Raw genomic sequence first — 24,624 nt, 5'->3', positions numbered from 1 at the left:
GAGGCAGAGGGGCAGACCCAGGAATCCTAAAGAGATTAGGAGGTGGTGGCTGGGGAGAGGGAGCTGCTGCCCCCCGCGACCCCGGATAAGCGCAAACAAACAAACAAAAAATATATGGATGCAAAGAGGTGTGGGAGTCAACCTTCATCCACTCATTTTCTTCCACTTATGTGGGACAGGGTCATGGGGCAGAGGCCTAAGGAGAGCCGCCTAGACCTCCCTCAATCCTGCTACCTCCTCCAGCTTATTTGAGGGAACACCAAACCTGTCTTTACCACAACAGAGTGGCGGGCAGCATCCACAGCCTCATCTATTAATTTAAAAATATTCCATTAATCTGTGTTTTATTGTTTCTTAAATGTTCTTATTTTTCCACTGAAAATGACTTCTACCATTGCTGGATGTGATCATTTACAATATATATGTTTTTGGTACTACACCCTTGATGCTGAAGAATCTGGATTTTCTGTTTTCATTGCATTGAGCTTTTCATATGAGGCTGACAGATTACTCCATGTGGTCCTTGTCCTCCGTCTGTTAGTCATAGCGCCTTTTTCAAATTTTCTTTCTTACTTGAGCGAAAATAAGTGTTTCAGGGGAAATGAACTCCTGCATTTCAGACTCAGTATCGCTTTTTATTTATTTTTAAAAAGTCATCACTCCTGTGGAAACACTTTGGAAAGCTTCCACCTTGGACCTCAGACATTATTATTTAATTTTGTGCAGTCACACTTTCTCCTTATTTCCTGCCTAGAGGTGCAGGCGTCTCTCTTTACCACATCATCACCACTTTCTCCACTTCATCTGGAGGGAAATGTGTCCTTATGTAGAAAATTGGGGCGGGTCAGTCTGCAGATAGTATGCAAACTGTATGGAGATTCTACAAGGTTGTTGATTCCGAACACTTCAGATTTATTAAAATAAGCAGTAAAAACTAAATAGGCCGGTTGTATGTTTTATAAATCCAACAATAATTTTTCTTGGGAACAATTTTTTTTTTCGTTACACAGAGTAATTCTACGTAAACATTAGTAAATGAGGCCCAGTGTCATGCTGACACTTTACAGCTTTACAGATGCACAGACACTTCTTTAATAGGTTCATAATTTCATCAGTTTTGATAAGACTGCCAACATCAGTGGCTGAAATGCAGCCCCAAACCAAAACAGAGTCCCCACTGTGTTTAACGATGGCTGTAAAACACTCACCGTTGTCTCTTCTTGACCTTCTTCATGCACTCTAGCAAGCTGAATTTTTTACATTTGGACCTATCGCTCCATAAGATGTGGAGGATTTTCTCCCCGCTTCCCTTCTATTGGCTTCTTGACACATTTCCTGTTTTTGACGATGCATCTCTCCCCGACCATTTCTTAATAACGTGACATAATTATTTGAATACAATTTCTCTTTGCCATGTGATTTGTATCAATGTTTCAGTGACAATTACTTTGACATCTTCCACATTTTGCAGTTTTATATGCTTTGACAATGGTGGCATTAAACCTCATGGAATGAACCTCTTCTTGCAGGTTTTACAAACATACTTCCTCTCACTTGTGCAACTTCTTGTGTACACTGTCAGTCACTACTTTGACCACATCTTGTTGTAGTTTCGCTAAATTTCACCCCCTCACCCATGTGGATTCTTGTGTGATCCGTCACAGAACTGAAACCTTTGCCAGGAGATTTGCAAAGGTGCTGCCTCTCAGCTGTGTGATTTTTCACGTGAACACTCCCACCACTTTGAGTAAAAACTTCTCCAAATGTTTTGCAAGAACTCTCACTTGTGTGAGACCCCATGTGGACAGTCAAATGACTATTTTGACTGAAAGTCTTACCACAGGTTTTGCAAGAATATGGCCTCTCACCTGTGTGAGTTCTCATGTGTACATTCAAATGACTGTTCTGACTGAAGCTTTTACCACAGGTTACACAGGAGTAGGGCTTATCACCTGTGTGAGTCCTTATGTGGACAGTTAAATCCCTCATTTGGCCAAAACCTTTTCCACATGTTTTACAAGAATACGGCTTCTCACCTGTGTGAGTTCTTGTGTGCCTTTTCAACTTTGATAAGCAGGTAAATTTTTTCCCACATGTGTTGCATTGATAAGGCTTTATATGTGTGTGAGTTTTCATGTGGGCAGTCAAATTACCGCTTTGTGTAAATCTTTTTCCACACGTGGCACAAGAATATGGCTTCTCACCTGTGTGAAACCTAACATGACGTATCAAATTTGAAGCGTCCCTAAACGGTTTCCCACAGATCTTGCAGGGATAGGGCTTTTCACCTGTGTGGGTTCTCATGTGGTTCAGTACTTTGTCACGTCTTCTGAAATTTTTCCCACATGCTTCACAAGAATATGGCTTTTCACCCGTGTGAATGGTTATGTGGCACTTCAACTTTTCCAAGCGGATAAATCTTTTTCCACAAGTGTTGCATTGGTAAGGTTTTATACCTGTATGCGTCGCCATGTGCACCGTTAAATTGCCTTTATGATAAAATCGCTTCCCACAAGTATCACAAGAATGTCGCTTCTCACCTGTGTGATATCTAATGTGACATATCAGATTTGATCTGTCACTAAATGCTTTCCCACAGATGTTACAGGCAAAAGGCTTTTCACCGGTGTGAGTTCTTATATGGACCAACAAGTTATCCTTTCTCCTGAATTTTTTCCCACATGCGTCGCAAGAGAAAGGCTTCTCACCTGTGTGAATGCTCGTGTGTACTTTCAATGTTGACACGTATTTAAATCTCTTCCCACAGGTGTTACAAGAATATGGTTTCTCATCTGCTCTTCCCTGGCATAGAGAGTCGTGAGAAAGGAGCTGGCTGTTTGGCTCTTCTTTACAGGAACTCTGTTCCTCAAAAACTGAAGAGATCATGAAGGGATTGGTTTGCTGCTCCAGTACAAGCTGCTCTCCCTCCAGTACAAGCTGCTCTCCCTCCAGCACAAGCTGCTCTCCCTCCAGCACAAGCTGCTCTCCCTCCTGATTTGTGAAGAGTTCCTCCTCTTCCTCTTTTATTTGTAGAAGGCCTAGGTCCTGCTGGTTCAGACCAGATTTATTCTCCAGGTTAAAGAGCCATTTGTCATCGAAAATGTCCTCCTTGCATGCATAGTGGTCTAAAGGAATAAAGGGACACATAAAAACATTACTACTGCGATGAGAGGTAAATACATTTTTCAACACCAATAATGACCTTAGACATTGTTGTATTTGGTGTATGATATTGTGAGTTTTTTCTATCCGTTCACCATCTAAATGTATTTGCTTCCACCAATTTGTATGTGTGCAGCTGACAGCCGAGGCTTGTGCGTTAATAAAGACAAGCCTGCAGTCCGCGAGTCCTCTGTTGGGATAGTATGAGTACTATGAGGTAATTAAGATATAATGGGGCCTGATGATTCAAGACTTCGTAGGTGAGAAGAAGGATTTTAAATTCAATTATGGATTTAATAGGTAGTCAGTAAGGACAACCCAGCATGGGAGAAATAGTTCCCATTTCTAGTTCCTGTTAGTGCTGCTGTACATTTGCTGCAGTGTCTTAGATCCACTTATGCTTTTCTGGGAGCCTTTAAAATAGCCAACAACAAGGAGTCAATATAGTTCAGCCTTGAAGTAACAAATGTGTGGTGTAGTTTTTCACCATCACCATTAACTCGGACGTTAAAGGACATATGCTGGTTAAAAATGACTCCGAGACTCTTCAGTGTTTCTGGAGTCGTTGTGTTAAACCAGAGTAAACGTCATGTTTCTAAAGCTCCATTTTGTCTGAATTTAGGAGAAAAACAATTACTGGACATGCAGACCGTTATGTCTTTCAGACAAACCTGCAGTTTAACTGATTTCTGTTATCAGGTCTCATTTTTGAAAAATAAATAGGTAGATCTGTAATGACCTGAGGCAGCTTTATCAACTAAAGGCTTTGAAAGTAATGGTTAATTTACAGCAGCATAAAAACCCGTGGTACATAATGTTTTTAACACTGATAAAATTATCACTTTTAATATCAATGCATTGTATTTCTATTGTGTCTAATAGACACACTGATGGTTTGGAGAGACTGAAAGAAGCAGTCTAAATAAAAATCAGTGGATGTTTAAGTTGAATACTTGAAGATGGATCTCATGGAAGGATGTGATCGTTTCCTCTCTTGAATGGCTAAATTCTTTTGCTTGTGAAGAATTTTAAGAAATCATGACTACTTAAAGTTAATAGGTTATTGGGCTGTGCAGAGCTCTGACTGTCAGCATAGCTACGGTGCAGAAAAGAGGATGGTTTTTATTAGTAAGCGAGTTTTTGTTAGAAAGGAACAAACTATTTTTCCAGGACAAACTCTAAGTTAGAGTTATCTCCATGAAGGCATGTGTTGGTGAGTTATATGAAGGAAATATCAGCCAAACTGCTTTGATTTGCCATTTTCTTTTTTTTCAGTAGTAATGTTACATTCACTCTGACGAATGGGAACATTGTAACCTTTGTTTCTGTGTTGTCTCTTCTTTGGCTTCAGCTTTGTGCTGGTGTCCACACGGTTGTCTACTTCCTGGTAATGATTCTTAGATCCAGGAGAGCTGTGACAGATGAACTGGTCAGAACGTATTTTGGGTTCATTATCATCACTTTCCTCATTAGTGCAAGGCACCATGAAGGTGTCAGTTTCCTGCTTCAGTAAAAGCTGCTCTTCATTCTCAGTGAAGCAGTGTTCCTCGTGTTCCTCTTTAATCGGCAGAGGAACCGTTTCCTCCTGGTCCAAACTGGAGATGCTCTCCTCATTGCAGAGCTGCTGGTCTGTGAGAACGTCCGTATTGTAGACATGTTGTGGGAGATCTTCAGAAAAAAAGAAATAAAAAGGTACACATGACAAAAGGTTACTCCTGTGATCATTGGACATTCAAGTTAGTGACAGAAACAGGTTTCTTTGTGATAAAACAACAATAAAAATGCTAAATTTAAGGTTCTACAGTGAGAGCATGCTGCTCACACTGTTTCATCATTTGTTGGACAGCTTTAATTGAAGCAGCTTTTTAAAAATGTACATTAACCATCCATTTCTGTTCTCAAACGGATCTCCCTGTTGGAGCTCAGTGTGGGGGGAGTTATTTTTTCTCCTTGTAACAACAAGAGGCATGGCATGGGAGGCGGCGATAAAGAGAGGGGACTGGAACTACTAACAATGCGAAGCCTTAGTTTTTAACCTTTCAGCGTCAATCTGCAATTGAGGATGGAGCCTCTCAGTGCCTCATTTGTAAATTAAATATCCTCCACAGAGCTTTATGTTGTGCATTTTCTATGGTTTCGGTTTGGGTCGCTGCTCATGTGGTCGAGCAGCCAGTGCTACCTAGCCTGACCTGTCTCTCCAATGTGATGTTTGTGTATTGTATGTATGGTCGGCAAGGTATCATCTACTTTAATTGCCCCTTGGGGATAAATAAAGTCTCTCTGACTGAAATACAGATCTTTTTGTTCTTGTCCTCCATTTTTAGCCTAAATTAATTGGAGAAATTTTCAAGAAATCTTTTTGATACTTGATGAAAATCATTTGCAGTGGATGTCTAAAGTCCAAGAACTTCTCAAAGGACTACGAATTCACAAACAGGCTGCTCCTGGTTCCAGGTATTAGCCTTAGCACCAGTCTGCAGCATGCATCAATCATAACGCACAGCACGATGTGCCACACGCTTCAAATGCTATTTGTTGTCATATTTTAGTAATATGCAAACATCTTTTGTAGTAACATGTTTTCATGTTTGACATCAGTTTATTGTGTGTTTTTCCTCTTGGGTGTCTGTCTGCAGTATAGCGTGTAATGCTCATAATGCACAATGCCAGGTATGAAGAATGTGATTAGTTGTTCAAATGTTATTAGTTTTTGGCATGTTTACTTAACGGTTTTTCAAATGTAACATAATATCTGAGTGTTTCTTAGTTTTAGACGAGTTAGGCGATTAAAAAAAGAAAAACAGACTAAGACGTCAGGAACATCCCTGGCTTCTAGTGGAGAGCTGTGTTTATGAAAAATCCAATATCACTCTTATTACCCTGGTGTGTTTCTGACTCTCCTCAGAGCACATGCTCCTCTTACAATTAGTTTCAGCAAAATTGTAAATCAAGTAGGAAAATTACATTTATGGAATTGACAGAGTCTAGACAATATTTTATCGGCAGTCCTCTAATGACCCGTTTTCTGAAAGGCACCATGTGGTTGCTTTGTTTAGTGCCATGTCGCACATTCACAGCTCCCACAAAGCTCACCCTGAACTCACCACACAACAGCTGATTAAAGTCACCCACCCATATCTACACTGCTCTAGTACACTTCACATTTGGATGGCTGCTAGGTTAAAACAGGGTTTGGAAAAACATTCCTCTTCTGGTACAGCATTGGACTGAAAATGATTTTAAAATCAGCCAGTAGCCAAAGAACAAAAAAATATATCGCAGTAGGTGAAACTGTGGCCTCTCCTATGCAAAGTATACATAAACCATGAGCAGGTTAAGACTTTTGCACAATATTGAGTTTTTATACTTTACCAGTCTTGGTAGCCGGGAATCGGTCCGCCAGGACCTTTGATCCTGGCCGCCGCCTAACTCACATTGCACCAGACCCCTATGGCGCCTCCTGCGGGTGGTGGGCCTGCAGGAAGATGGGCCCATGTCCCCTTTTCGGGCTGTGTCCGGCCGAGCCACCAGACGCTCGCCCTCGGGCACCCTCCCCCCCAGGGCGGGGCCCCGGTAACCCTATCCCGGGCAGGGTGAACTGTTCCCTCAATGGTCTTTTCATAGGGGTCTTCTGAATCGCTCTTTGTCTGGAGTGCCCACTCCGGGTCAGGGATGAGTTCCTGCCCCAAGTGGAGGAGTTTAAGTATCTCGGGGTCTTGTTCACAAGTGATGGGAGAAGAAAGCGGGAGATTGACAGACGGATTGGTGCTGCGGCTGCACTGATGCGGACGCTGTACCGGTCCGTCGTGGTGAAGAGGGAGCTGAGCGTAAAGATGAAGCTCTCAATTTACCGGTCGATCTACGCCCTTACCCTCACCTATGGTCACGAGCTGTGGGTAGTGACCGAAAGAACGAGATCGCGGATACAAGCGGCAGAAATGAGCTTCCTCCGAAGGGTGGCTGGCCTCTCCCTTAGAGATAGGGTGAGAAGTTCGGCCATTCGGGAGGGACTCAGAGTAGAGCCGCTGCTCCTCCACATCGAAAGGAGCCAGCCGAGCAGTTTGGGCATCTGACAAGGATGCCTCCTGGGCGCCGCCTGGGCGAGGTTTTCCGAGCATGTCCCACCGGGAGGAGGCCCCGGGGCAGACCCAGGACACGCTGGAAAGATTATATCTCTGGTCAGAGGAGGCAATAGCGGAACTACAGGGCTGTTTCGAGGTGACCGACTGGGAAACACTCTGTGAGCCTCACGCCGAGGACATCAATGGGCTTACTGAGTGTATCACAGGCTACATAACTTTCTGCACCGACTCCATTGTTCCAGCTCAGACTGTTCATTGTTACCCAAATAACAAGCCGTGGGTGACTAAGGACATCAAAGCCCTCCTCAACAACAAGAAGAGGGCTTTCAGAGGGGGCAACAAAGAGGAGGTGAGGAAGATCCAGGTGTTACTAAAGGACAAGATCAGAGAGGCTAAGGACAATTACAGGAGGAAGCTGGAGTGGAAACTCCAGCAGAACAGCATGAGAGAGGTGTGGAGGGGCATGAAGACCATCACTGGATTCAGGCCAACCAACAGCAGGGGAGCTGAGGGAGGTGAGAATAGAGCCGACGAGTTGAATCTGTTTTTCAATAGATTCGACACCACAGTGTCTGCTCCCACCCCCACAACCTCACCTGTAGTCAGCCTGGAATCCAGAGCCACACCACTGTGCCAGCCTCTCTCTTCACATGTTGCCTCCTGTGAGATTCCTGACACCCCTCCCCCACCCATCACCTTCACTCAATACCAGGTTGAGATGCAAATGAGGAGACTTCACTCAGGCAAGTCTGCTGGACCAGACGGAGTGAGTCCCCTTGTCCTCAAGACCTGTGCCCCCCAGCTGTGTGGAGTCTTTCATAAACTGTTTATGCTGAGTCTGAGTCTGCAGAGGGTCCCGGTGATGTGGAAGACATCATGCCTCGTCCCTGTACCAAAGACGCCACGTCCCAGTGGCCCCCAGGATTACAGGCCCGTGGCACTGACCTCTCACATCATGAAGACCCTGGAAAGGCTCATCCTGGACCAGCTGCGACCCATAGTAAGACCACATCTGGATCCCCTTCAGTTCGCTTATCAGCCTCGTCTCGGAACAGAGGACGCCATCATCTACCTGCTCAATCGTGTCTACACCCATCTGGACCAGCCGGCGAGCACTGTGAGGGTCATGTTTTTTGACTTTTCCAGTGCTTTCAACACCATCAGGCCGACCCTCCTGGGTGATAAGTTAGCAGCGATGCAGGTGGATGCTTCTCTGGTGTCCTGGATTGTTGATTACCTGACAGGAAGACCACAATATGTACGTCTCCCACAGTGTGTGTCTGACAAGGTGATTAGCAACACAGGGGCACCACAGGGGACTGTCCTCTCCCCCTTCCTCTTCACCCTCTACACCACAGACTTCAGCCACTGCACAGAGACCTGCCATCTTCAGAAGTTTTCTGATGACTCTGCGGTGGTTGGATGCATCAGCAGGGATGATGAGACAGAGTACCGGGCTGTGGTCGACTCCTTTGTCACGTGGTGTGAGCAGAATCATCTGCAGCTCAACGTGGCAAAGACCAAGGAACTGATCGTGGACTTCAGGAAGACCAGGAAACACTTGACCCCTGTTTCAATCCAGGGGGTCAGTGTTGACATTGTGGAGGACTATAAATACCTTGGAGTACACATTGACAATAAACTGGACTGGGCTAAAAACACCACAGCACTTTACAGGAAGGGCCAGAGTCGTCTCTATTTTTTGAGGCGACTGAGGTCCTTCAACATCTGCCAGAAAATGCTGAGGATTTTCTATGAGTCTGTTGTGGCCAGTGCGATCCTCTATGCTGTTGCATGCTGGGGGAGCAGGCTGAGGGTCGCAGATGCCAACAGACTTAATAAACTGATCCGTAAGGCCAGCAATGTTGTGGGGATGGAGCTGGACTCCCTCAAGGTGGTGTCGGAGAGGCGGATGCTGTCCAAGATAAAGACAATGTTGGATAACACCTCCCACCCACTCCATGACATGTTGGTCAGTCACAGGAGCTCGTTCAGTGAGAGACTGAGATTACCCATGATGCACCACTGAACGACACAGGAAATCATTCCTGCCTGTGGCCATCTCCCTGTACAACGCATCCACTTAACACACTGTTTGCTGCTACAGCTACACATGTTTCTTTTCCAACTATTTATTTATAAGTGACTTATGTATGTATGTATGTATGTATATATATGTATATATTGTACTATTCTTAGTTAGCGTATTGTCTGTCTTGTCTTAATGTTGGTTTAAAATGGAGCACTGTAACAAAAAATAATTTCCCCCAGGGATCAATAAAGTATTCTGATTCTGATTCTGATCTCTCAGCTGGCCTGGGAACGCCTTGGTGTTCCCCAGATAAGCTGGAGGAAGTGGCTGGGGAGAGGGAGGTCTGGGCTTCTCTGCTTAGGCTGCTGCCCCCGCGACCCGGCTCCGGATAAGCGGAAGAAGATGGATGGATATATTTTACCAGGTGAAAATATTTAAGAATGAAAGCTCTCAAAGAGAACATCCCAACAATCATCCTCCATGGAGCAAGCATTTAGGTATTCGTGCACTACACGAGTAGTTACCTGCACGAGTAGGTTTTTTTTGAAGAAAGCACCATCTGTTGTTGACACTCAGCAAAGCGGTGTGTTTATAGTGGACACTGAGCTGCAGCCACCCACTGAGTAATTGTATTAACTCAATTATAAAACATCATTGTTGCAAACTCTTTGCTTCAGTGCTTCATTTAATGCATGACTCTGTAGCACTCACCCATATCTTCAACTGAAAATAGACCTGCAGGGCTCTAGAGGGCAACCAAATCTCTGATTGTTCGCATTTGGGGGGTTAGTGTCCAGAGATAGTCAGGGATGGGACCTCTGCGATTGGCCGTGGTCCTGTAATTGTCCCTTAGTCCTTCGCATGGACGTTTGAAAGTGCAGGCACATAGAGAGAGGTGAGTAGCTTGAACAAAGCGATATCGATTCATGAAATCCTGAATCGACTTTTAAATATAAATGTATTTTGCCAGAAATGCCGGAATCTCAGGTTAAAGCTCACAAAACTATTTCAACAAACAGCAAATGAGAGCAGGAAGCCATAAACACAGAGCGGACCATCAGAATCAGCTTTCTCTTTCTCGGATTTCTCACCCGACAGCACGTACACGAACACGCCGTCGGGGCTGAAAGCCGACAGCTCACTGACTCTGAGATTTAAGATTCCTTAAATAATGTTTTATTAATAAAAGAAATCCTGTCCACCCAACATCAACATATCTCAGACATCTTCAGGCTCTCTGCCCTTGGTGTGTTTTGGACCAGCACCTGTGACATCAGTACTTGGTAATGTTCCCTGTGATGTTTCATGTGTCTGAGCGAACACACCAACTCCCTGAGCGATCCCTTGGACCACTGTGAGCAAGAGCAGACGTGTGCACTGTGGTCACACCAGCATCGAATCCATCCAAGTTACATGGTTTATTAAAATAATCAAATTACAGCATTTACATTTATGTTAGACTACTTTTAATTAACTGCTTTAGCCCACTTACAGTGAAAATTAAAAAAATCTTGTCCATGTCCTGTGTAGTATGTTAACACTATTGGAAGTAAAAATAACTTGAACTCCAATTTTGAAAACACAACTTTCTTTTTTTCTTTTTTTTTTTAAATAAAGCTCTGACTTGTATTATGAGCCTGTGGTCTGGGAGAGAGTCCTGTAACTCTCTGGCTGTGTCCCAATTCAGGGTCTGCACGCTTGAAGTACGCATTTTAAGTCCGATTACGTCACCACCACGCGGTCCCAATTCGAAGTGCACTTCAAATGCGTACTCCAAATGCACCGTCGATTTCCCCAAATATCAAGTGTGGTCCGGTGCACGCTTTGTGGTCCCATATATCCCACAATTCATAGCGCGGCGGTGGGTGTGGATTATTTTGCCGCAAAATACGGCAGAAGGCAGAAGGGAGCGGCCAAAGAGTGAACTGTCAAAAGTAAGTACTGAATATGATGTCACTTATTTATTATGTGTGAATGTTTAATAACGAAGAAAATTAAAACATTACTGTTGGCCACATGTCGGCAAAGTTATGTGACATTAGTGCCTTTATGTGTGGACGGGATTATTTTTTAAAACGAAAACGGAAAATCTCAGTTTTCAAAAATACCCGTGTACGTGTGGACGTAGCCTCAGTCTCTGACTGGAAGCGCTAATTCGTCATTCGGCTTTTGTCAGACTAAAGTAACTGTTAAAACTGTTTGAAAAGCTCAGCTATACAACAAGGAGAGATTGAGAATTTCCTTTTAGTTCTCAGTTTATTTGATATTGACAAAAGTCAGTTTTGTCTGTTCTTCTGTAAAACAAACTAAGATTTATTTTTAGAATTAATATTTTGTTTCTAAGTGGAATTGACAATTTAGTAGTCTGTTTCGTTTGTGCTATTTTGAAACTTAAACGCTTTAGTGGCTGCCTTTTGTGTAGTTTGCAATATTTGCCTTTATTTATCTGAAAAAGTCTCATGTTCCTTAAGTACATCTTGCCATCGCCAGTGTGTGAATGTGTGTGTGAATGGGTGAATGACTGAATGTAGTGTGAAGCGCTTTGGGGTCCTTAGGGACTAGAAAAGCGCTATACAAATGCAGGCCATTTACCATTTACCATTTACCCTGTTGAACTTATTATGGGAAATAAATATTTAAATAAAAACAAGCTGCTGATTATTTCACATTTTACTTGTGAGCAACGGCACATTTAAATCTTACAAATATAGTTATTTGGCTTATATCGTGATAGATATCGTTATCGCCTGAAATGAAAAAAACATATCGTGATATGAAAAAATCTCATATCGCCCAGCTCTACTATAAGGATGTTATGTGTTTGTAGACTTTCTGCCCAGTTTGACCCATTTAGCAGACGTCAGCCTATTTAAGGCTCTGATATCTATTCTGTATGACTTAAAGCAGTTATGACATGGTCTGATTTTCTCACCCAATAAAGGAATATTTCATATATCAGTCTACTCTTCATTCTATCAGAAACAGTTTTCACAGCTCGTACATTTTCTTTTTACACATATATGTAAGCATTGAGCCAAATTTAGTAATGCCAACATACTGAAGGAACAACATTTGTCTCTTATGTATAATACATCTGTATATACACTTTTGAGTGAAGATTTAAGGTGATTGGAAATATATATAACTGCAACTTGAATCTTTGACCCAGAGTTCAAGCTCAGTGCTGTAGTATACCCCCCTCTTCCGGGGGGCGGGTGGGGGTATATATATTATATATGGCTACGGATACCGACTACGGAACGGAGCAGTTGTCAGCCACCTCCTGTACATGGATGACATCAAGCTGTATGCCAAGAGTGAACGAGACATCGATTCACTGATCCACACTACCAGGCTATACAGCAATGACATTGGAATGTCGTTCGGACTGGAGAAGTGTAGTCGGATGGTAACAAAGAGAGGGAAGGTAGTCAGAACTGAGGGGATTGAAATACCAGAAGGCAACATTGCAGACATAGAGGACAGCTACAAGTACCTGGGGATCCCACAGGCAAATGGGAACCATGAAGAGGCCGCTAGAAAGGCTGCAACCACCAAGTACCTGCAGAGGGTCAGGCAAGTCCTGAGGAGTCAGCTGAACGGTAAGAACAAGATCCGGGCCATCAACACCTACGCCCTTCCCGTGATCAGGTACCCTGCTGGGGTAATAGGCTGGCCAAAGGAGGAGATAGAAGCCACTGACATAAAGACAAGAAAGCTCCTTACCATGCATGGAGGGTTTCACCCCAAGTCCAGCACCCTGAGGCTGTACGCTAAGCGGAAGGAAGGGGGCCAGGGACTGGTGAGTGTCAGCACCACAGTCCAGGATGAGACAACGAACATCCAAGAATACATTGGGAAGATGGCCCCAACTGACCGAGTGCTCAGTGAATACCTCAGGCAGCAGAAACCCAAGAAAGAGGAGGGAGACGAGGAACCATCATGGAAGGACAGGCCCCTGCACGGTATGTACCACCGGCAGATAGAGGAGGTGGCTGATATCCAGAAATCCTACCAGAGGCTGGACAAAGCTGGACTGAAAGACAGCACAGAGGCACTAATCATGGCAGCAAAAGAACAATCTGTGAGCACAAGATCCATAGAGGCTGGGGTCTATCACACCAGGCAAGACCCCAGGTGCAGGCAGTGTAAAGATGCCCCAGAGACAATCCAGCACATAACAGCAGGGTGCAAGATGCTAGCAGGCAAGGCATACATGGAACGCCATAACCAAGTGGCCGGCATAGTGTACAGGAACATCTGTGCCGAGTATAACCTGGAAGTCCCGAGGTCAAAATGGGAGATGCCCCCAAGGATGGTGGAGAATGACCGAGCTAAGATCCTGTGGGACTTCCAGATACAGACGGACAAAATGGTGTAGGGCTGCTCGATTATGGCAAAAATGATAATCACGATTATTTTCACTGAAATTGAGATCTCAATTATTTGACGATATTTATTTAACCCTTTAAGACCTACTATAGAACCAAGTCCGCCAGAGCTCATATTATTTTTTTACATGTTGTAGTGCCATTTGTGGGAGCATTTCAAGTTGCTATACTACTGTTATAGCCCATATTTTAATAATATGTATGCATTAAGTCCATAGTAACTACATTAATTGCAAAAAAGTGCAATAAACTACAAAAAAATTGAAAATTGTTTTTGGTTTTTTTTACATATATTTCTACTTGGAGAAATTTAAGAGGTTTATCTCTCAAAACTTTAAATACAAAAAAGTTGCAAAAAATAGTTTCCCACCACAGGAAATTTATTTTGAGTGTCTTCATAGTTTTATTTTGGAGATACACCAATTTTTATATACTGCAGGAAAAACAAAAAAACAATCCTATGATGCAAATTTGCAAAGAAAACAGCAGGTGCATCAAAATAAACTATTTCCAGCAGTGCAATTCGAGTTCTAAGCATCCCAGAAACAATTCAGAAAAGTCAAACATGACTTATGAAAACACCATTATAGGCTTTTAAGGCCTACAGGTAAAAAACTACATTTTCTGCGAAAATGACGTCGCTTCCGGTTTCGGGCAGGAAATGGCGGACATGCGATAGTTCGCGCTGACGTCGGTTTCACTGTGGGAAGTGTTACGAACAGCTGATCGGATCGGCAAAGCGTGTTTCTGGAATATTATGTTTTTGTTCCTGCAAGCGCTTTTTATGCAAATTTTGCAAAGCTTTATGTGGAAGGAAACCGTGACCGAGGACAGGCTGATGGCATAAGATGTAAGTACAACTCCTCCGGTTTCATATGCAAAAAAATATATTGCGCTAGCTTACACGGTTCAGGTTCTACAGGGAATTAAAAATAGCTACACAAAACGGAGCGTGCAGCTCTGACCAGCTTTAAAGGGTTAACAATAACAACGTATTGAATAATGACTTTAAAAAATAATATAAAATAGTGTGCAACACCACTGAAGTTTTTTTTTACCTCTCTTTTCAGCCAACGGCAGTCACTCTTCTCTCCAAATAACTTCTGCTTAGCTTTCCGAGCTTCCCTCGGGTCCTCTTAATCAGCGGTCTCCACCTTTTTTTGCGCCACGGACCGGTTTATGCCCGACAATATTTTCACGGACCGGCCTTTAAGGTGTCGCGGATAAATGAGGGAGGGGCTAATAATCGGCTCAGTCATTTTTAATGATCGTTGAAAGCCCAGATCGTAATCATGATTAAAATTCGATTAATTGAGCAGCCCTAAAATTGTGGTGGCTAACCAACCGGTCATAGTGGTGGTAGACAAACAGAAGAAGACGGCCGTAGTGATCGATGTAGCAGTTCCGAATGACAGCAATATCAGGAAGAAGGAACACGAGAAGCTGGAGAAATACCAAGGGCTCAGAGAAGAGCTCGAGAGGATGTGGAGGGTGAAGGTAACAGTGGTCCCCGTGGTAATCGGAGCACTAGGTGCGGTGACTCCCAAGCTAGGCGAGTGGCCCCAGCAGATCCCAGGAACAACATCGGAGATCTCTGTCCAGAAGAGCGCAGTCCTGGGAACAGCTAAGATACTGCGCAGGACCCTCAAGGTCCCAGGACTCTGGTAGAGGACCCGAGCTTGAAGGATAAACCGCCCGCAGGGGCGTGCTGGGTGTTTTTTATTTTTATATATATATATATATACTAGGGGTGCAACGATATTCGTATCGATATTGAACCGTTCGATACAGTGCTTTCGGTTCGGTACGCATATGTATCGAACAATACAACATTTGTAATTTATTTTATCAACTTTCCTTCTGATGATGCTGTCTGTGTTGAGCGCTCAGTGAATCTGTGTTCGACTACTCCGCCTAGGCTGCACTGTCCAGCGCAGATCCACTGAGCGCTCAACACAGACAGCATCGTCAGAAGGAAGAGCGCAGGGCAAGCTAGCGAGACAGAAGTTAAGCTCTCCTTGTAACATGGACCTCCCCCCACCCTCATTCAGATCTGGCATTTGGAATTATTTTGGTTTTCATGTGATGTATGACCCTGAAGGTAAGCGAGTCATGGACTAAAGTAAAACAGTATGTTGGATGTGCCATGCAATGCTCAATTACATGGGTGGGAACTAGTGTGTTAGCGCAGTTAGCTCGTTAACGTGTTGGCCGTCTAGCCCCATGCACGGGGCGATCGGCGGTAGCTCGTTAACGGAGATTTGCCGTGTTGTGGCGTTAAGGTCATTTCAACGAGATTAACCTGAAAGCACTAGTGGGAACACAACGAATATGACTGCACATTTACGCCGACATCATCCTAGTGCAAAGACAAAAACAACAAGCATGCTACTAACTTTAGCCGAGTCATTTAGACAGCTGTTAGCACATGATTCTCCTTATGCTGCTGAGAATATAGCCCAGAAGAAGCGGATAGTATAGCTTTTATTTTGGAAAGAGACATTTCTCTGTAATAAACTCTCTTTTCCAAAGATGAGTGATTCCTCAATCAGATACAGGGCTCGCAATATTGCTAGCCCGACGTCCCGGGGCTAGCGATTTTTCCAGTCGGGCTACCAAAATCTCTCTCTGCCCTGCCCGTCGGGCTATTGTAGGAAGGAAAAATATATGTCAATGCTTTTGCATTCTTTCGGAAATGTAGCTGGGTAATTATGTCATTGGCATCGGTGAGCCACTGTCAATATGTGACATATTGAAGTCGCGTTTGAATTTGCGCTTGTTTTTTTGCTTTCACTTTGCAATCGTGCGAACTGTGTATAGAGAGCGACAGCACTGATCTGTGAGTGATGATAATTTGTGCACCAATTCCTCTGACATCGTCTTATTAATCGTTAGCTTACTATGCAAACATGACAAGTGAAATCTCCCGCAGCAAGCTTAAACATGTGAGAGGTTGATCGCGCAGAGAATCGCTGAGCTTATGTGAGAAGCGCAAATTCAAACGTGATTTCAATATGTCACATATTGACAGTGGCTCACCGATGCCAATGACATAATTACCCAGCTACATTTCCGAAAGAATGCAAAAGCATTGACATATATTTTTCCTTCCTACAATAGCCCGACGGGCAGGGCAGAGAGAGATTTTGGTAGCCCGACTGGAAAGATCGCTAGCCCCGGGACGTCGGGCTAGCGATATTGCGAGCCCTGTATCTGATTGAGGAATCACTCATCTTTGGAAAAGAGAGTTTATTACAGAGAAATGTCTCTTTCCAAAATAAAAGCTATACTATACGCTTCTTCTGGGCTATATTCTCAGCAGCATATTAAACATATCAGGTCCCCATAAGGAGAATCCTGTGCTAACGGCTGTCTAAATGACTCGGGTAAAGTTTGTAGCATGCGTGCTTGTTGTTTTTGTCGGCTTCCACTTGTCTTTGCACTAGGATGATGTTGGAGTAAATGTGCAGTCATATTCGTTGTGTTCCCACTAGTGCTGTCAGCGTAAATCTCGTTGAAATGACCTTACCTTCAGGGTCATACGTCACATGAAGACCAAAATAGTTCCAAACGCCAGATCTGAATGAGGGTGGAGGGGTTCATATTGGCATGTTGCAAGGAGAGCTTAACTTCTGTCTCGCTAGCTTGCCCTGTGCTCAGTGAATCTGCACTCGACTACTCCGCCTAGGCTGCACTGTCGAGTGCAGCTTGCCCTGCGCTCAGTGAATCTGCACTCAACTGCTCCGCCTAGGCTGCACTGTCGAGTGCAGATCCACTGAGCGCTCAACACAGACAGCATCGTCAGAAGGAAAGTTGATAAAATAAATTACAAATTTTGTATTGTTCGATACATATGTGTACCGAACCGAAAGCACTGTATCGAACGGTTCAATATCGATACGAATATCGTTGCACCCCTAATACATACACATATATATACATACATAGACATATATATACATACATACATACATACATACACACATACATATATATATATACATACACATATACATATATATATGTCAAACCAGTTTTTTAATATATTTAACTCCTTTTCCGCTGTAGTCAGAAGCTGTTCTAGGTTTTTACCTGAGCAGTACAGACTGGTATCATCAGCAAACAATACACATTTTAACAGTTTGGAAATGCTACATATGTCATTTATATATAATAAAAATAATTTAGGGCCCAGCACAGAGCCCTGAGGAACACCACAAGTTACCTTCAACTGCTTAGATTTTACATTATTGAATTCGACATATTGATTTCTGTCATCCAGGTAACTTTTCATCCACTTGTATGCTAACCCTCTTATGCCATATCTCTCTAGTTTATTCATTAATATAGAATGATCAATTGTATCAAACGCCTTTTTTAAGTCTATAAAAACACCAACAGTATATTCCTGTCATTTGCTGTCATGTAGTTCTTGTTATGGATAAAAAGTGTCTTTTTTTTGTTTCAAAACAGCTGATAACTATTCGCTGATAGCTGCCAACATCTGCAAACAAATATAATTCTATAAAGTGGTTCTATATATTGTGTAACTGTTCATATAGAGAGTTATTAAATTTATTGCTAATGCAATCATATGGCACACTGACTTCTGAGGAAATTTTAAATGGCACTCGTCATCAGAAAGGTTGCCTACCCCTGCTGTAGATTATTTATTATAAGCCTATTTTTACTTTGCTTACCAACACAATTTAAAAACTGGTTTATAGTATGAAGTTCGCATAGTCGACAAAAGTCCTGAATCGGTCATGTGCTTTGGAGCACAGGCACATCCATCAACTCTACAAGGTTAACTCTGTAATCATCAAAGGTTGTTACGTTCAAACTGAGGGCTATCTTCCAATGTACACACACTAACAGTCCAGCAAAGGTTTGAGCTGTCTGAACATCATGCCAAAAATAGAATAGAATAGAATAATCCTTTAATTGGCCCACAAGGGGAAATTTGGTTGTAACAGCAGCCAAAAAGACACATATACAAACAAAGAGTACACAGGACACAGAACAGAAACATACACAATTTTCTTACATATTTACATTAAGGACAAAGTGAAAAAAGGACTCTGTCAGATCGCAGCTGCTGATACTGGCTGCAAGCTTGGAGTGGCGCTGGAAGTCATATATAAATAACCAAAGACATTTAAACTTGAGAAAAATAACTTTTGTTGCTCACAAATCAGGAGATGGCTATAAGTTATTACAGCGTTTCCAGGTTTAAAGAATTGGAATTAGAAGCAACATCAAGAAATATAAAGTGTGCCACACAATACAGAAAATGCCTGAAGAAAGATCCAGCGGTCTAAAGACCCAGAACAGCTGCCGAGACACTAGAGTGAATGACTTAGCCACGTTGTGAAAAGTAGATTCAAAGAATACAATCACTAAAACCCAGACAATGGACTGCAACGTTACTGACCAACAAAAAAATCTCCCTCACCCTCAAGCCAGAATAAAGTACACTAAGGACAACCTGGAGAAAGATTATGCATATTGGAAATACCTCCTGTGGGCACATGACATGAAACTAGAGCTCTTTGGCCGTAGAGACGCCGCTTATGTTTGGAGAAAACAAGGAGTGCATACAACCCAAAGAACACTGTCCCCACAGTGAAACACAGAAACACAGAGAAACACAGAAACAGTGCAACACAGAAACACAGTGAAACACAGAAACAGTGGAACAAAGTGAAACACAGAAACAGTGAAACACAGAGAAATACAGAAACAGTGAAACACAGTGAAATACAGAAACACAGTGAAACACAGAGAAATACAGAAACACAGTGAAACACAGAGAAATACAGAATCAGTGAAACACAGTGAAACACAGAAACAGTGAAACACAGTGAAACACAGAAACACAGTGAAACACAGAAACAGTGAAACACAGTGAAATACAGAAACACAGTGAAACACAGAGAAATACAGAAACACAGTGAAACACAGAGAAACACAGAATCAGTGAAACACAGTGAAACACAGAAACAGTGAAACACAGTGAAACACAGAAACAGTGAAACACAGAAAAACACGGAAACAGTGAAACACAGTGGAACACAGAAAACGTGAAACACAGAAACACAGTGAAACACAGAAACACAGTGAAACACAGAGAAACACGGAAACACAGTGAAACACAGAAACACAGAAAAACACACAAAACGTGGAACACAGTGAAACACAGAGAAACACGGAAACAGTGGAACAAAGTGAAACACAGAAACAGTGAAACACAGAAAAACACGGAAACAGTGAAACACAGTGGAACACAGAAACAGTGAAACACAGAAAAACACGGAAACAGTGAAACACAGTGGAACACAGAAAACGTGAAACACAGAAACACAGTGAAACACAGTGAAACACAGTGAAACAGAAACTCAGTGAAACACAGAAACACAGTGAAAGTTAGTTCAGGGGATATGTGTTAGCCTTGTTAAAAACACAGGCCACCACAACACAGTCACGTCCATGTATGCCTGCTGTTAGGGCACAGGAAGCTGCTGGAGTGTTGTCCTCAACAACATGTGTCAGACAATACAAGCACATAAGCACTGACACAGGAAGTGCTTTTGTGTGTGTGTGTGTGTGTGTGTGTGTGTGTGTGTGTGTGTGTGTGTGTGCCTGTGTTTAATTGTGTAATTTCCGTAACTGTGAGATATGTGCTGCTACCTATCTTGGCAGGTCTCCCTTGAAAAAGAGGTTTTTAATCTCAATGGGATCTTCCTGGTTAAATTAAAAATAGAGGAAGGGAAGAAGTTAAAAACTGGACATAGAGACATCTGAGTGTTTGTGTCTCTGTGTAATCTGTAAAGCTCTGAGCTTCTGTACTCATACATCAATAAAACAACCATAAAACCAACACAGTCGTACACGTCTGCACCACAACAGCTTGTCTTCCATTATTACCAACTTAGCCTGACTCGACTCTGTTACTGTTGTTTTTAATTACTACTAAATACCACCTCAATGTGTGTCGGACGTCATAGCAACGCAACTGCAAGTCCTGTGATGTCATTTGTATGTGACACAACCACAACAACAGAGGACGCTGCGGCAGTATAGCTGATGCCCACACACACAGACCACTACCTCCTCTTTGACTCCCACCACCGTCTGGAACACAAACTTGGACCCTACAACACTGGGCAGAAAACACGCCCAGGGCAGGAGGCAAAGAAATGGAACACACATGTAAACAAAGCTTTCAAAATATGTGGTTATCCCAGCTGGGCCTTCATCCAACCAGCACAGATGCAGAGTAAAGAAGGTCAGACACCAACGAGCCACACACTCATACACAAACTGGTTCATCCCAAACACAAGCTAAGCAACACAGTGTATGCTGTGGAGTGCAACTAGGAGAGCTCAGACCTCTGCAGTGAAGAAATTAAACAGCCACTGCATAAACGCATGGCACAGCATAGAAGCGCCACCTTGACAGGACAAGACTCGGCTGTACATCTGCATCTAAAGGTCAAAGGTCACTCTTTGAGGATGCCAATGTCCACATTTTGGACAGTGAAAACAGATGGTTTGAAAGAGGAGTGAAAGAAACCATCCTTGAACAGAGGGCGGGGCTTACGACACCAACTGTCTGCTACCTACATCCCAGTTTTGAGATCCCTTCCCAGGCACCTCAACCCCTACTCACATCTTGCGTCAGTTGATCTGAATAAGTCACATGATAGGGCGAGGCGAGGTCCCACAATGGCTTCACCCTAAGTCTCTGCCGATAGCGACCTACACCCTTTTTTGACACCTTGGCTCACATGATGAATATACATCACAGACACCTCACCCTTACTACTGGAACTTCAACATTATGCACTCCATACTGTACATTAATGCCACTTGTTTTGCACATGTTCAACTACCAACCTCTGTATAGTTTATACATTTTATTTATTGTTTACTCTATTTAATTTGTAAAATATGTGTACACACACACACACGTAGAAAAACATATTTAGTATACACATCCAGTAATGCATATACTATTATATATTGTACATATATTTATTAGTCTCAGATTTAGCCATTCTTATATTTTCCTTGTTTTATGTTATGGTATGTTTTGCACACCTCTGTTGCTTGTGAAGCTCACACACAAGAATTTCACTCGCATGTAATGGACCAGTGTACCTGCACATATGATGTGACAATAAAAGTGATTTGATTTGGATTTGATTTGAATAGTGGGTCAACGACCCTCTTAAGGGACACCTGGGACCTGAACAAACTGAGTACCGTGTACTGATTGCATGAATACAGTTGAAGTTTTAGAGCAGTCGTGTTAGAAATAAACACACTACTGCACTGGGAAAATATAACTGGGATAATACTGTGTTTCCTGCTCGCTGTGCTCGTTTCAGCTGCTCCTTGAATGTCTCCATTATCCATGAGCTTTATAATTTCTCCAGATTTCTCAACGCAGCTAACACAAAGACAACTTGAAAGGACAGATGTAGTAGTATCCCACGGAGAGAATAGGGGTGGGGTTATATAAATCAGTATGTGGCCAAAAGCAGAGACACAAAGAGACACGCACTGCTAACAAAAGAAACGCGTTATGTGATCGATATCAAACTATAAAGTAACCTTCTTTGTGTTACACCCACGCCTGAAATGTGAATCAATTTCCTACGCCATCTGGAACCTGCAGTAAACCGTCTCAGGTATGCGCTCCTTCACAATAACCCGAGGGCATCAATTTATTTTCAGTGAAGTTTACAGCAGCATTTCCGTGACCTCGTTACATCTACCTGTCCGTTTCACCCCTTTAAATGCGTGCTACTGATCCACTAGTTCGCAGCTTTATCATGCAGCGGTGGTTTTGTTACGTACCTATTCTCTGTAACTTTATTTTGGGGAACTTAACGGTGATATCCCGGAGTATGCGCTGCCTGGCATCGGCCTCATTCTGGACGATCGTTTTTACAAAGGCTCCGAATATCTCTTCAGCAGCAGCCGTTAGTCGCTCATTAACAAAGTCTCTCAAATACTCGACTGAACACATCGTTACTTCAGCAGCTCAAATATTTATCTGCTATAAAGTACACAACCGTTTTCAGCTTCGACTACCGAGCAGAGCCAGAAACGTTCTACGCATGTGCAAAAAAACTTCTTCCTGTTCCTTCCTTTCACAATAAAACCCATCGACATTTTTAACAAGCTTTATTTAAAAATGACAACCTATGCACCACTGACTATAGAAAGGACTGTTATCCAGTGATGTTTATACAGCCAGTGGTGCATACAAAGAAACTTAATGCCATAACAGGAAATGAGTGTGTACAAAATAATAATACAAAATCACTAGTTTTAAACTCAGTGTTCGCAAATAATGTAAATTATTATTTGGGAGTAACAGGCAGAAGTTAGACAAAACATTCACAAAGAAGATGAAGATGAAGAGGCTTGGATGGAGCTCTGAGTAGCATGTGAGAGGCTGAGATGAGGAAGAGCCGGTCTGCATGAAAGACTGCGAGGGCCGGATAGAAAGATAATTGGACTAGACCAGTGATGTCAGCAGTGAGCTTGACAGGAAAGTGGAAGTGATGAAAAGGATAGATTGGCCAACAAACACAGACAGATCTGCAATACAGATTTTTCTTTATTGAACCATGTGTAAGCTTCATTTCAATAAGCAGAGATTTTTAGGATGAACGGAACATGATTTATTGATAAACAGAAAGCAATCAAACAATTCCACAATTTTATTGTAACAATAATTCTATTCTATTCTAAGCTTAGAAGTGGATTGTGGTAAATGAGACACAGAGCGGGCAGAGTTAAAGGGCCATCGGTGGCCAGAAGAGCGTTACGGAGCTGAGACAGAGCTCATGATCTGTGATAGAGATCAAGGCCAGTGAAGGCTAGGAGAGAAAGCAGAGAGCCTGCAAGAGGCTGAGCGCTAGCAAAGGACAGACGAAGGAGAGAGCCTGCATTAAGGCTCAATTCAATTCAGTTTTATTTATACATCGCCAAATCACATCGACAGTCACCTCAAAGCACTTTATACTGTAATGTAGACCCTACATTAATAGATACAGAGAAAAACCCAACAATCGTATGAGCCCCTATGAGCAAGGACTTTGGCAACAGTGGGAAGGGAAATCTCACTTTTAACAGGAAGAAACTTCCAGCAGAAACAGAGGGGCGGTTATCTACCGCAACCGGTTGGGCTGAGGCCAGGAAGACGGGACAAAAACATGCTGTGGAGGCCAAAATGGGCCAGTGAAGGAGATCGGAGCCTGCAATAAGCTGTAATATGCTATAATAATAGAACCTGCTAATTTTTGGTTGGAATGCTTTAGTGATAAACTATAGTGGTGAAAAGACAAATTGGAAAAGATAATGTCATATTTTGGATTGAATAGATTAGAAGAGGAAGTAAATTCACTGAACCTTAAAAACCCTTAAAAAGCTAAAACGAATATGAAATCCAAAAGACATTCAACATAGAACTAAACATGCCTTTGCAAAGACAAATTGGTATCTTATGAAGAATCGATAAAGTTATTGGTTCTGGACTCTTTCAGTCCAGAACTGAAAGAGTAACCTTTGCTATACCTTTATCCAGAAGTTAAATAGAAGATTTGAAAAAAAAACTTGGTAACCCTGGATCGTGACATCTAGCACTGAACTGTATTCCAGAAATTAAAATTTCAGTATAAGAAACTCCTCAGCCATATGCTGCCAATGTGCTGGAAAGGAGAGTTCATTTGTTAGTCCTTGGATACAGCAGGAACTATAAGGTTTTTGTCTCCAGAATGTGAACTGATGCGAATGAGAATTAGCACCTCAAAATCTGAGGCCATGGTCCTCAGCTGGAAAAGAGTGGAGTAGCTCACTCTAGGCCCCAAGTGAAGGAATGTAAGTATGGGGGTCTTGTGCATGAGTGAGGGGAGCAAGAGGTTGACAGATGGATTGGGGT

The 24,624-nt window shown here is 42.7% G+C and overlaps 1 protein-coding gene across 1 annotated transcript; it reads right to left on the bottom strand.

The window, feature by feature from the left end:
- Positions 1-943: 943 nt before the first annotated feature.
- On the bottom strand, positions 944-22,782 carry LOC101472928 (uncharacterized). Its single transcript, XM_024805985.2, has 3 exons — positions 22,533-22,782; positions 4,480-4,830; positions 944-3,125 (listed from the first exon to the last, which is right to left on the bottom strand). Exons 1-3 carry the CDS (start codon positions 22,702-22,704, stop codon positions 1,579-1,581), a joined length of 2,070 nt encoding a protein of 689 aa, XP_024661753.1. The 5' UTR covers positions 22,705-22,782; the 3' UTR covers positions 944-1,578.
- Between the last annotated feature and the right edge of the window lie 1,842 nt (positions 22,783-24,624).

Source organism: Maylandia zebra, linkage group LG18, assembly GCF_041146795.1.
Source record: "Maylandia zebra isolate NMK-2024a linkage group LG18, Mzebra_GT3a, whole genome shotgun sequence".
In the NCBI taxonomy this organism is placed as follows: Eukaryota; Metazoa; Chordata; class Actinopteri; order Cichliformes; family Cichlidae; genus Maylandia; species Maylandia zebra.
The sequence above is the reverse complement of the archived record's forward strand: the minus strand, read 5'-3'. Positions and strand labels throughout refer to the sequence as shown.

Bases quoted from the DNA above. Each gene is read 5' to 3' on its own strand.
- LOC101472928 (XM_024805985.2), bottom strand. From the start codon at position 22,704: ATGTGTTCAGTCGAGTATTTGAGAGACTTTGTTAATGAGCGACTAACG. The intron at 4,831-22,532 runs GTACGTAACAAA...TTTTTTCTGAAG, and splicing joins AATAAAGTTACAGAGAATAG to ATCTCCCACAACATGTCTAC. The intron at 3,126-4,479 runs GTTACAATGTTC...TTATTCCTTTAG, and splicing joins GAGACAACACAGAAACAAAG to ACCACTATGCATGCAAGGAG.